This window comes from Hydra vulgaris, chromosome 15 (assembly GCF_038396675.1).
Source record: "Hydra vulgaris chromosome 15, alternate assembly HydraT2T_AEP".
NCBI classification, from domain to species: domain Eukaryota; kingdom Metazoa; phylum Cnidaria; class Hydrozoa; order Anthoathecata; family Hydridae; genus Hydra; species Hydra vulgaris.
This window is the reverse complement of record NC_088934.1, coordinates 38,384,879-38,398,077: the sequence shown is the minus strand read 5'-3', so window position 1 is coordinate 38,398,077 and position 13,199 is coordinate 38,384,879. Positions and strand designations below refer to the sequence as shown.

The 13,199-nt window shown below is 25.7% G+C and overlaps 1 protein-coding gene across 1 annotated transcript; it reads right to left on the bottom strand.

Annotated features, from left to right (window-relative positions):
* Positions 1-330: 330 nt before the first annotated feature.
* Positions 331-11,438, bottom strand: LOC100203163 (epithelial splicing regulatory protein 1). The gene is made up of 12 exons (XM_065820034.1): positions 10,990-11,438; positions 8,403-8,507; positions 8,013-8,229; positions 7,467-7,556; positions 7,216-7,375; positions 7,010-7,142; positions 6,731-6,773; positions 6,542-6,645; positions 6,115-6,321; positions 2,493-2,735; positions 1,666-2,151; positions 331-1,093 (listed from the first exon to the last, which is right to left on the bottom strand). The coding sequence occupies exons 1-12, from the start codon at positions 11,140-11,142 to the stop codon at positions 932-934; spliced, it is 2,103 nt and encodes a 700-aa protein (XP_065676106.1). The 5' UTR covers positions 11,143-11,438; the 3' UTR covers positions 331-931.
* Positions 11,439-13,199: the final 1,761 nt, after the last annotated feature.

Sequence of the window (13,199 nt, the reverse complement as noted above, 5' to 3'; positions counted from 1 at the left end):
CCAAAACGGGAAAACTTTTTTGCTCAGTATTATTTAACTTAAAAAACTTTTCAAGTAATAATCTTTTATATACTGCAGCTTTATATATATACATATATATATATATATATATATATATATATATATATATATATATATATATATATATATATATATATATATATATATATGTATATATATATATATATATATATCTATATATATATATAAATATATATATATAAATAAATCTGTAAAATATACATACATATATATATATATATATAAACACACACACACGCGCGCGCGCGTTACGTGTATATGTTTATACGTTGTCAAAAACACATTAAGTCATTTTTTAATGTTACTATTTCAGATAAGTAAATATAAAGGTCATAATTTATTTACAATACTTGACGTTTTAAGAATAAAAGAAAAATAGGTAAACAAATACAGTTTTAAAATAATAAATAAAATATGTCGGGAATTCTCTATATGCTCCGTCGGAAATATTCCATATATGACAAAGCTGAATAGCAATAAATTAAATTTAAATAATTATATAAACATTATTACTAATAGTATAAAAGCAAACATTAGATGGTTAGAAAAATAAACTCTGTTTAGAGGATTTTTATTTGTGGAACAAAGTAGTCGAAAACTTGTTTATAATAAAAATTTCTAAAGTTAACGTAAAAATTTTGCTCAAAATATTCCTGTAGTTAAATTTAATATTCAATCCTCAAATTTTAATAATGACGTTCTATTTTTGTTAAAAAGTTATAAATAATGCTTTGATAAATACAAAGGAGGTAGTCAGACTGATTTAACAATCATAGTCAGAACCACTACTTAGTCAGAAATTGTACAACAATTTTAAAATGCTTCCTTGCGTTTGCATATCTTTAAAGATCTTCGTTTTTATATTAATATTTATTTTATAGATGCTTTATTAATGAGCGTAAAACATTTCAACGTATCTGTTTCCTATAAACTTCTGTTTATCAAAATGAAACGAAGCGTGATGAAAGTGTTCATGAGGAGCAAATGCAATATATGCTACTTCAGGTTTTCCAAACGGATTTATTTGATAATGAATTGTCTCTTGGTTGAACTAAATTGAAATAGTATATATATATATATATATATATATATATATATATATATATATATATATATATATATATATATATATATATATATATATATATAATTAGTAAAAAACACTTATCTAACTTTTATCTTATAAGATAAAAGTTAGATAAGTGTTTTTTACTAATTAATTATTGCTCTGTTCTTTAAGAACATTGAGCACTCTATTTGTAAAATACACTAACATAATTTACATATATATATATATATATATATATATATATAATATATATATATATATATATATATATATATATATATATATATATATATATATATATATATATATATATATATATATATATATATATATATATATATATATTTCAAGAGTGAAAGAAGCAAAAAAAATTTGTGGTTATTTTCGTCTTTAAAAAGTGCATTTTGCCTTTCTAAACCAAACCCAATAAGAATGTATGTTTTAAAAACTCTTGTAATGCTTATTTTCAAAAGCCAAACTTATAGCGTTGTCATTTGTATATAAACTTCAGTAAATAAATAAACTATTTTAAATAATAAAATGTTAATACATACTAAATGTCCATTAATCATGGGTGGCATAACTTGATGGTTGTGTCCAAGATGTTGAGCTGGAACAAAACCATTAGCTATTGGCGAAATAATTTGTGGAAACTGGCCGGTGTATATTGGAATGGGAGAAATAGGTGTTAAAATACCAGTAGACGTCAAAGGCGGAGGTGCAATAATTGTTGGAGCTGATGTGGTTTGAATAACAGGTGGAGGCGATGGGGTTGAAGGATGATATTGTGGTGCTGATGCTGTGTGATAAGTCGGCGATTGTTGATGGTAGATAGAGACATTTTTGTTTGCATGGTTGAGCTGTTGTGATGCAAGTTGATTAGCATGACTAGTTGCAAGCATCCACGTCATATCTTGGACAGAACATTGAAACACTTCTATATAACGCTCTCCTAAGTGTTTAAGATGTCGATCATTTGCGCAGGTATGTGCTTGGTCGGCAGTTTGGAGTTGAACAAAAGCTTCTCCGGAAGGGCGACCCTAGTTGTCAACAAATTAAAAGTTGAAATTTTTATAGCTAATAAAAGTAAAAAAAAAAAATAACTAAAGAACTAAAATTAAATACATAAATGAAATAAATAGAATTAAAAAAATATATTTGCTTTTTTGAAATTTTCCCTACATTGTAGTAGATAAATTGAATTTTTACTTTAAAAAAAAATATATATACTTTTACTATAAAAGTTAAAAAATATATATATTTTTACTTTAGAAATAAAACAAAAAAATTTATTTTAATAGTACAAACAAAAAAATATAAAATTCTTTATACTTTAAAAATAAAAAATAAAAATTTATTTTTACTTTAAAAATAAGTTTACCTGCAAATTATAGATAATATGAACGCTTCCTACGACATTTTCTTTGTAATTTCCAAGAAAGTTTAAAATATCTTTGTGAGAAGCTGAAAATGGTAACCCACGCATTCTTAAACATGACATATTCATTAATGCTTGAAGGCGTTGATTTATAAGTGCCCTGTCATTTAAACCCGAACCTGGAAAAGGTAGTTGACCAGGAACAGGCGTTACCAATTGGTATCCAATATTATACATAGTTAGTACCTAAAAATAATTTGAAACTAACGCTTACGATACCAGTTAATCGGGAAAAAAATTGAATATTCTCTACTATAATTTATTTATATATATTTAATTATTTATTAAGTGTTTATTTTGTTGTAGATGTATACTCTTAAAAAGTTTTTAATAGTTGTTTAAATTTTAAAGTTTAATTAATTCTAAAAGTAATTTAAAATAATTTAAATGTTTAAAAAGTTCATTTTTCACAAAATATTATATAACTTTTTATTTCAAGAGCTATACAATTTGTATGATAGGTCAAAGTGATAGAATGCAATATTGTGGCGCTTTTATTGTGTTTATATGAGATGTTTCTTAAAAGAAATAAGTATCTTTACTTACATGGATTTATATCATGTTAACAAAAATGTATACAAAAAAATCTCTTAGCCTAAGGAATCTTTTGATACATAACGCACAAAGCAATATTTACATTTGTGTACATTTTTAAGTTTAATTTTACGTTTTCAAGAGCAAAAAGTGAGGAACAAAAAAGAATTGAAGTGAAAAAATCGGTAACCGACCTCAAAATTAATGTTCATTTTTACCCTTAATTATTAAACTATTTTTCAATAACTTACCACTGAACAATCTGATATCAAATTATTTAATGTCAAATTATGTAAGTAACTTTTTGTATATAAACCATTAACCCAAAGAATAATATTTGTCGTATAATATATATTGGAAAACATATAATTTGTGTTTAAAGTATCTAAAGTAATAAATTTCTATATTCCTTTTGAGGTATTTTCAAGTCATTACGTTTTAAGTATAAAGACGGCTGAAGCTATAATTGAAAACCACAAGTTAAAAATGACTTTTTTTTCTTTTGCAATAATTTATAGTCAATTATTACTTAATGAATGACGTTCGGTAAAGTATTAGTGTGAGTACTTCTGTGACAAAACTTCTGGTTGTTAATAAACGCACATCCTTCTTTATATATTTATCAATGATCTAGTATTCGGCAACTAGTCATAAGCAGTAAAAAGTGTTGTTTACACGCCGTATTTATTGTAATTTATTTGCAAAATAACAAACTATTTAACGAGAATATAAAAAATTTATGCTTTAAAGATATTGAAAAAAAAACTTGTTTAACAAATGTTTGATTCGCAAGGGCGCACTCAGTCATATAACAAATACTATCATTACAGTCGAAAAATATTTATAAATATATTTTAACTTTTAAAAAATACGAACATCTTAATTTGTAAAACCCTTACTGAGTTCAACACTCATTTTACAGCGAACTCTTCGAAAAAAGTCGAACTAGAAATAAACTAACGATCAAAGCGTCTTCTCAAATTATAATAAAATGTTTTAAGATTAAAAAGTCAAAATTTTCGATAAGATATTACTTAAATGAGTCATTATATAATCGTTATTGAAGTAAAACGTAAATTATATATGAAGGAAACTATTAAATGAGTGTACTAGTGTTCACTCATTTAATAAGAAAATATAAATAAAAAAAAAAATACGATACGTAGAAGCATTATTCTTGAGCCAAAAAGTTGCAAAAATTAAAATTTGAAAAACTTTTAATACGGTTTTTTTTACAATCAGTGGCTTTAACCTTTGAAGAAAATATATATATTAAAGAAATTATCGTTTTCTCTTTGAACAAAAGCAATTGTTTGCTGAAGAAATCAACGTTATTGTTGATGAAAAAAATGTGTATTGTTTGTCAAAAAACATTTCTTTTAAACGGAAAGAAATATCAGAGCTTAAATGAATAATTCAGTATGTTCAATAATTAAAACTTGATCAACCAGCACGGGGTGTTAAATTTAACAAGCACCTGAAAACCATTCAAAATGAAATAGCCTTGTATCTATATGCTCACAAATAGACGCAACACAATACAAAAAGCAAAAGCGAAATTGGAGCATTAAAACACCGACAACAATTGAAGACGATAAATTATTTACGCTTTAAAACGAAAAAAGTTTCGTTTCAAAATTTATATATTATCAATTTTTTTTAAGCCTAGGAACTCTTAGAAATTACTGAAATAGCTTCACGCTAAATATCTCGAAATTAAAAATAACTATTATAAAAAACAATAAAGTAAGAATTGGATTACAGATCAGAGCAAAAAAGTCTTATTAAATCGGAATATTAAAAACTAATGTTAAAATGTTAAATATAAAATCAGGAACAAATATTCTGTTTGATAATACGCCTTTTAACAAAATTGTAATTTTTTTTCAAACGTTGTTTTTACTTTCAATGGATTTGATTATACTATAGGATTTGTAACACCATAATGTTTTATAGTACAGTTACAATTGCTAACCCTTACTCCAAGAAGAAAATATATGGTTTATTAATATTTTACTTAAACATTTTTTTCTGTGATGGTCTTAGTTTTAGGGCTGTTGTTGTTTATTTGATATAATCATGAACATAAAAAAGTTTGTCATACATACAATTCTTGAAAGTTACCGAAAAAAAACTTAACGTCTATAGTTGTGCTGCATTAGAATAAAATCCTTTAGTTCAAACAAAATCTGCTAATGCTGGGCCACAACAATTGGGGCTCAACTTATTAAGATTAAAGATATTGTACAAGCATGGAGCTGGAGATATAGATAAAGGAATTCAGAGAAGCCAAAACTTATATTGAAAAAATGTAGTACAAAATTTTTAAATGAGAAACTAACAACATAAATGATGATATGTTAATTTCCAAAACTTCTAAAAAGAAATAAAACTGTCGTGCTTTATAGGGAATTGGTGCGAAAAATTGACCAAAACTTTTTAAATACTAACCACGACCAAGTTTAATAAGCTACAATGAATGATCTGTATTTTAGTATTTATCTTATAGCCATTATCTTAAGAACATAGAGTTGTATGATTTTTTTTTACATTGTTAAAAAATTTGAAAAACTTTGTCACTTTTGCAATAATTAGTTTATACTTTTTTTATATTGATATAAAGATCTCCGCTCTAAATTCTAAAACAAATTCAGTTAAAATAAGGTCGCAAGCCCTTATTATCAATGTCTGGAAGTTACCTAACTCAAACACCAAAAATGTGTTTGAGTTAGGTAACTTCCAGACATTGGTGATAACCGACTGGCTCCTGAAAAAAAAATTCTTAATCTTAAATCCCCAACACTCCTGTAAAATCGCCTCTGTATATATATATATATATATATATATATATATATATATATATATATATATATATATATATATATATATATATATATATATATATATATATATATATATATATATATATATATATATATATATATATATATATATATATATATATATATATATATATATATATATATATATATTATCAAACACCTTCAAACTAATCATTAATATTAGATACCTGTTGGAGCTCAGCTCGTGTGCTTCGAAAGAGTTCTACGTATCTTTTCCCAATGTTTTCTCTGTGTTTTTTTAAAGCAAATTGTCCCTCTGCTTCTGTTTCAAACAAAACAAATGCATCTCCAGTTGATGCTCCATCCGGGTAGGATATTAACATTACACCATTTTTCCCTTGAAGGACTTTGGGTGAATCTCCGAAAAATTCAACCTAACAAAACATGTGTTTTATAAAAATGAGCTTGTTAAAAAGAAATCAATTAATGATTAATAAATTAACAGTAAATCAAACAAAGTGACGCCAATCCATAAACTAATTTAGACTGTATGTGTCACATGTTTTTATCAAATATATATGTAGACGCAATACAAATTCATATAACATGAATTAAATTTATGAGTAATTTTTGAAGATCTATTTAAAAACCTACTACGTCATGTACAGTTGCATCAAACGGCAAACCCCGCATACGGATTATAACCTCTCCACCATTTGTCAAAAACTCTGCTGCAGCATGCATTGCAGCAGCGGGACCTATTTAAATTTAAAAAGTATATCTACTTTGATCATGTGTGCACAAATACGTGCACTGAAAAAATTTAACTTAATGTAAACATACCTTTTGCAATTTTTAAAAATTCTTGCGCAGTACCTTTATATACCTATGATGAAAGCAAATGTAAAGTTATGTAAAATATAATAAAACATAACAATGGTGTATTAAAACAGTGCACTTGAAAAAAATAAAAATGAAATGAGAGCATGTTTAAAATTTAAAACAAAAATGTTAAAAATATAACATGCTAAAAATATTAGAGATATAACAGCATAAATTTGGAGATAATACGCTTTAATTTATCTGGAAAATAAAAACAGTTCAAGTGATTATGTTTTAAACCTCGATATATCTACCAAGAAGATGGTGCTTGTGTCTTCTTAAAGCCATGTCACGATGCTCCGACGATTCGAAACGTACAAGTGCTTCGCCGTTTCTACGCCCCTTAACATTCAAACATAGAGCAACTCCTCCCCTAGAATAAAATTTTAAAGCTATAGTTATAAGTAAGTTATTAGAAAATTTTTCAAATTAAATTAGCTTCTTACTTTGCTATATTAAGCCCGGTGAAAAAAGCTGCAACATCAACATCTGATACTTGCCACGGCAAACCGCGTGCTCTAACAATTGTATCATCTTTGACATAGCCAGTTGGCATGCCATCATTTAAAGTAAGACTTACACTTTCCAGTTTCAAAAACTTATGACCTAAAATTAAATGTTTCAATATGAATGATAAAAAGAGACCAACTAATGCTTAATAAAATGAGATAAATCATAGCAGAATAATGTTTTTAACCTTCCTTGAGAAGATGCTGAGTCACCTTTGCACAGAATCTACACGCTTTGTCAAGACTCGAAAGTACATCTTTAGACTCAATGATCATATCTATAATGAATGAGTGAATTTTCAAACTCAATAAACATATATTATCAATGAACTAAAATACTTAAAAAAACATTATATTTAAGATATTGTAAAAAAAAGTACAGCTTACAATTAATAAACGTTGATTAACATTTAAGTTTTAAGTATCGATCATGTAATCACAGCGCCGTACTATCGCAAGTGCAACAAGTGCAATCGCACTGGGCCCCCTATTAAATAAATTAGAAAAACTTCTCAAATACCATAAATTACCACAAATTAAAAGAAAAAAAAATTTTTTTTAGTTTCTGCACAGGACCCCCAAAAGTTACAGCACGGCGCTGTGTAATCATTTATGTTTTGTCAATGTATCAAACCATATACAGTTTTAAAAGATAACTTTTAATAAATAATTTAACAAATAAAGAATGTGACATTGAATAAGTTTGTTTATTTAAGCATTGTAAAATCTATTACCTTCCGAAATTTCAGTAAGATTCTTGAATGTAACATTTTTTTCAGTAAAGGACCTGTATTCTTTTCTGATGTCATAATACTTAAGGAATATGTCGCCAAGTTTTATCTCTTGTTGCTGTGCACGTGGTATCAAGCACTGACGTAAATGAAGACTATTCTCACAAACTAAGCGAACAATTCGATCATTCTCTGAAAGTTCTGAAATAACTTGTTCAAACTAAAATAGAAATTAAATACATTGAATGCAGTTTGAGCATTTTGTTTCAGATAAAAATTGTTTGAAAAAGGTTGTTCGCGATACTAAACAAGCTAAAACACTCACACTCGTTTATTATAAAAATAACTAATTTTTGCACCATTGATCAAAAAACGAATAACAAATTAATTAACCTGTTTGGTTGCTTCTTTTAATGTCAATTCTTTATTACTTGCTTCAATTACTTTTTCATTATTATCGCTTTCATCAAAGATAATATACTCTCCTTCGCGGATAATCTGTAAAACAATTAATTTTAAAATCAAACAACACCAAGAGTAATATTATAACTATTTGTTACACATACGTGTTATATAATTAAAAATGTCGGTTTAGTGTATTAAAAAGGCTTATCCCATGAGTCTGAAGTAAAAATGTAACATGAGCACGTCCAAAGTTTGTGTTCATGCTCATGTTACATTGTTGAAGAAGTTAGTACATGGTATTCTATAAGTGCACCATGTTAACGTATACTTTAAAATCCAAGGAACAAATTATTGAATAGTTTATACATTAGTATAGTATATGCTGTCTCGGAAATTTTTAACTTGCTCTTCCTATTTTTTCAGAATTCTGTTTAAAAAAATACTTAATATTGTCTGGTCTGTCCCGAAGAAATCTTACATGGAGGCTGGCGTATCTGTTTTTTACAGACTAACGACTTAAGAAAAAAAAGAAGGTTTTCGTTATTTAATATTTGCCTACTAAAGGTCTAAATTTGCCGAATAATTTTTGAATAAAGTTTTCATTACGGGGTTATACACCCCTTCGCAGAAAAAACAAAGTATTATAGTTGAACGATAACTTGAAACAATATCAAACAACAAAAATAAATTGTTGTTAAGAGGAACTAATACAAAGATATTGGAAATATTCAATAAATGGATTGTAATTTTAAAATAAGGAAATGTTTACTAAACAAAATTTCAAAGTAAGTATTTTGACACAAGTCTCCTTAGTGACACCAGGAAGCAAACCTCCAGAGTGATCCCTAGTCATAATCTTTTTGATTGACACTAACCTAATCGTACATCAACATGCTTATTTTATTAAAACCGCTGTTTTTATTTTTACAAAAATTGGTAATAAATTTTAAAATATGGCTATATATAAAAAGTTATTCAGTCACCATGGATCAAAAAAATTGAAAAAAATAAATTTAAGTTTGTTAAAAAAAAGTTTCAAAATAAAATTTTTTAAAAAACTAAAAAATTTCACTCTATCCAACTGATGCTATGTAATGAATTGACGATCAGGCCAGCAACTAGCGTCAAAAACAAAAAGGATAAAAATACATTGTGTGTGATTATACACAATGTAATTTTATTTTGCAATTTCGCCGCTAGTTTTTCTTTTTTATGATATTTATTTTATTTTTAGAAACTATAATTCTGTGGATGGCAAATTTTTTAACGACGATTTTACAAATTGCTGTTTTACCGTTAGAATTTTGTAAATTACTGCGTTGTTGTAAATGACGTATAATAAATATTTTCAGTTGCAAATGACACTTGTTCCATTTAAAAAACTCAAAAGTTGTGTTTCTATTTTTGGAAAGTTTGATTTCAAATTCAGGGAAACTTAGCTATATGACTAAATAGTAACGCAAATGTAAAATTAGGCATTCCGTAGAAATTGAAAAATGTCTTTATAACTTTGATTATAACGTTATTAGTTATTATTGGGATAATTAATTATAAATTTTAATTAGTTTTATATAAATTTAGCTCTAGTTTATAAAGAAGTTTTAGAAATAATATTTTTAAAACGAAGTTATTAATTTATAATTGTCAAATTCACTCTTCTCATAAACGTTGTATTAGTCATTGCCATTACGGTTGCATATAATCATTATTACATAATTACATCTTTATATCTTATTCCAAAAAAAATAGTTTATGATATCAATGTCAATAGAGCTTGGTTATGCAGTTTCATGATGTAATTATATGACTATCTAAAGGCTATGAAAACCAGTAATTAGCAATAAATCAACAATTAAATTTTTATCAAGTCAAATAATATAACATTAAAGCGAAAATTAGCAGAAATTATGATTTTTAAAGGTTGCTTTTTTTCTAAAAAAAAAAGTCAAACCTTCTTATTTTTCAAAATATTTTTATCAAAGTTTGTACTTTTAAATATCATTTTATCATTTACTTAGTTTGTTACGATTTCTTCTTTTATTTAGTATAAAAACTTCAAAAAAACACAACAATTAGGCAAAATTATTTTTAAACACTGTTTAATTTGCTTCGTAGTTTTTAGGTATTTAAAGTAAAATATTTCAAATAGTTTTAAAGACTGTTTAATTTGTTTCTTAGTTTTTAGGTATTTAAAGTAAAATATTTCAAATAGTTTTAAAATTTTATCGATTCTAAACGCATAGCATACGTTTTAAACAGAACTACATTTTTCAGGTAAAACTATAATACTAATTTTAAGCTGTAATTCAGCGCGACAAATTTTAAACAGCTCGATAACCTCTGTATAGTGCTGAATAATCAAGTCTATAAACTTAACTAATCGCCTGCATTTTTCACCCATAACATTCTTATTATAAAGAGTCGAAAAGATAACACAATATATATAACAATAAAATATAACACAATAAGTACACAGCTAAGTTAATTCCGTTTTAAAGACACTGAAAAGAATAAAAACTAAATATTTTAAAAGATATTAATAAGATTAAATAAATCAAAAGATGTAATAACATACCTTGTTTTCTACAACTTCAATTGCAATCCATTGAATATTTGTAATTGGTGTTTCATCAACGCCGAGTAGGTCTTCGTTTTCTCCAGCCACTTTTACAAACCATACAACCAAAACATCTGGTTGAACAAGATTTTGCTTCTCGACGATTAACATTTTTTAATCTATATTTATTAGTCTAAGTAGTAAAATAAACTTTGAAGTCCTGAACTTTATGTGTTAACAAAATAACAGTCGTTTCAATTTTACGTCGCTCTGTATTCTCATTTATTATGCACCGTTGACTTTATTATGTAATTATAAGTCGGATAATTAGATATAACTACCTTTAAACAGAAAATACAAAAAATATTGGTCCCAAGTTTGTTTAACAATCATAACCATACAAATTTTAATGAATTATTGTTGTTTGTTTTCCGCAATATTATTTCATATCTTTAAGAAAAAAAGAAAAAAAGAAAGTATAAATTATAATAAAGAAGGCAATAAGCCGGTAATTAAATATGGTTTAAAAATAAAATATTATTTATAAAGGAGAATTCAAATTTAAATAAAACGCAACCATTGCTATAAATTAATACTCCAACAAAAAAATACACAAACAAAAAAATTAAAAACTTTTTTGTGCTTTAAAACTAATTTACTTTTACATTACTTAGCGTGGAACAATATGTACGTCATGATGCGGCGATTACGGTTTGCAAAAATAGACACTGCAGTAATGAAAAACTACGCACTTTCAATTGAGCCCACTTTTTAAAATTAAAAACGCACGGACCTTGCGGTGTAATGTAATTTACTCCAAATTAGACAGTAATAAAAAAAACTGTTTTTAATTTGGCGTAACAAATATTCAAAAACAAATCGTGTTGTAAAAATAATTTAGATGAATTGTTGTATAACTATTGTCGTCAATCATACGAGTCGTTATAACTACTAATTGTATTTATATGAGATACGATAAACAGTTATAACGACAGGTGTTAAGGTGTCAAGTAGGCAATCGAGTCCAAAATAAGTCTAAGATAGCAAGCAATCAAGTCAAAAAGAACTTATTTAACAGTAACTATGTTCAAAGCTAAATAACTAAATTCTCAAACTTCTTGTTTTAGAAAATAATTTCCTAGCTGAAAAACATTTACTTTTCGTATTTTAAAAAAGTTAAATAATAAATGTCAAATGTTTCCATGGAGTAATTTGTTTCCATGGAGTTCTTTTATGAACACAACATACAAATTCAACAATTTACTAACAACTTTATAATTATCAATGTATAGAAATAATAGCAATAGTAATAGCAAACATAGTAAAAACTTTTTAACAAAAAATCTCAGTGTTTTTAATTATAGTATCACTTATAATTCAAAAACGGATTATGTTCAAAGAAGTCATTCCTTCAGTTGGCATTGACGTATTTTTTGATCTTTTTTAGTGGCATACGTGGCACTTAATTTTTAAAAGTAGTTATAAAAATATTTAATCCAATGATGCAAAACAAACTTTTAAGTTTATATATATATATATATATATATATATATATATATATATATATATATATATATATATATACATATATATATATATGTGTTTGTGTGTGTATATATCCGTAAAACTGAGAAACTATATCAATTCGAACTGAAAAAGATTTTAATTAAAACATATATAATTTTCTAATAGTACCAATATCAACAATAACTTTAGACAACATAATAATATAAAAGTTATTAAATTCACTTCCCAAGTTATGCATTACCTCATACAATATCCAAAATCTCTTTTTTCAGCCAATATATAGACAATAAAATAAAATCACAAACATTAAAATGATAAGTCAATGTAAAGCATTTAAATCGATCTTAATGACTTGTTCGTCAACAATTAGTTTTTACTTTTTTTGAGTGATAAAAAAAAAGTCAACAAATCGCGATTTTATCAGTTACAGCTGATTAAATAAATTATGTTAAAAGTAAAATCTCATATTTGAAAAAAAAAAAAAGAAATTCTCCTTTAACTTAGACGGGTTGTTATAACGATAACATATTGTTACTAATAAAATATAAATTTATGATTATAATTTGCAAATAATTAAGACGGAGTTAAAAGCAAAAAAAAAAGAAAAAAGAATATAATAGCATTTTGATTACGAATAAAAATGTTAAATAAGAAAAAAAGATTCTTCCCGCTATGTATTATAAAAAACGATATATTTTTCA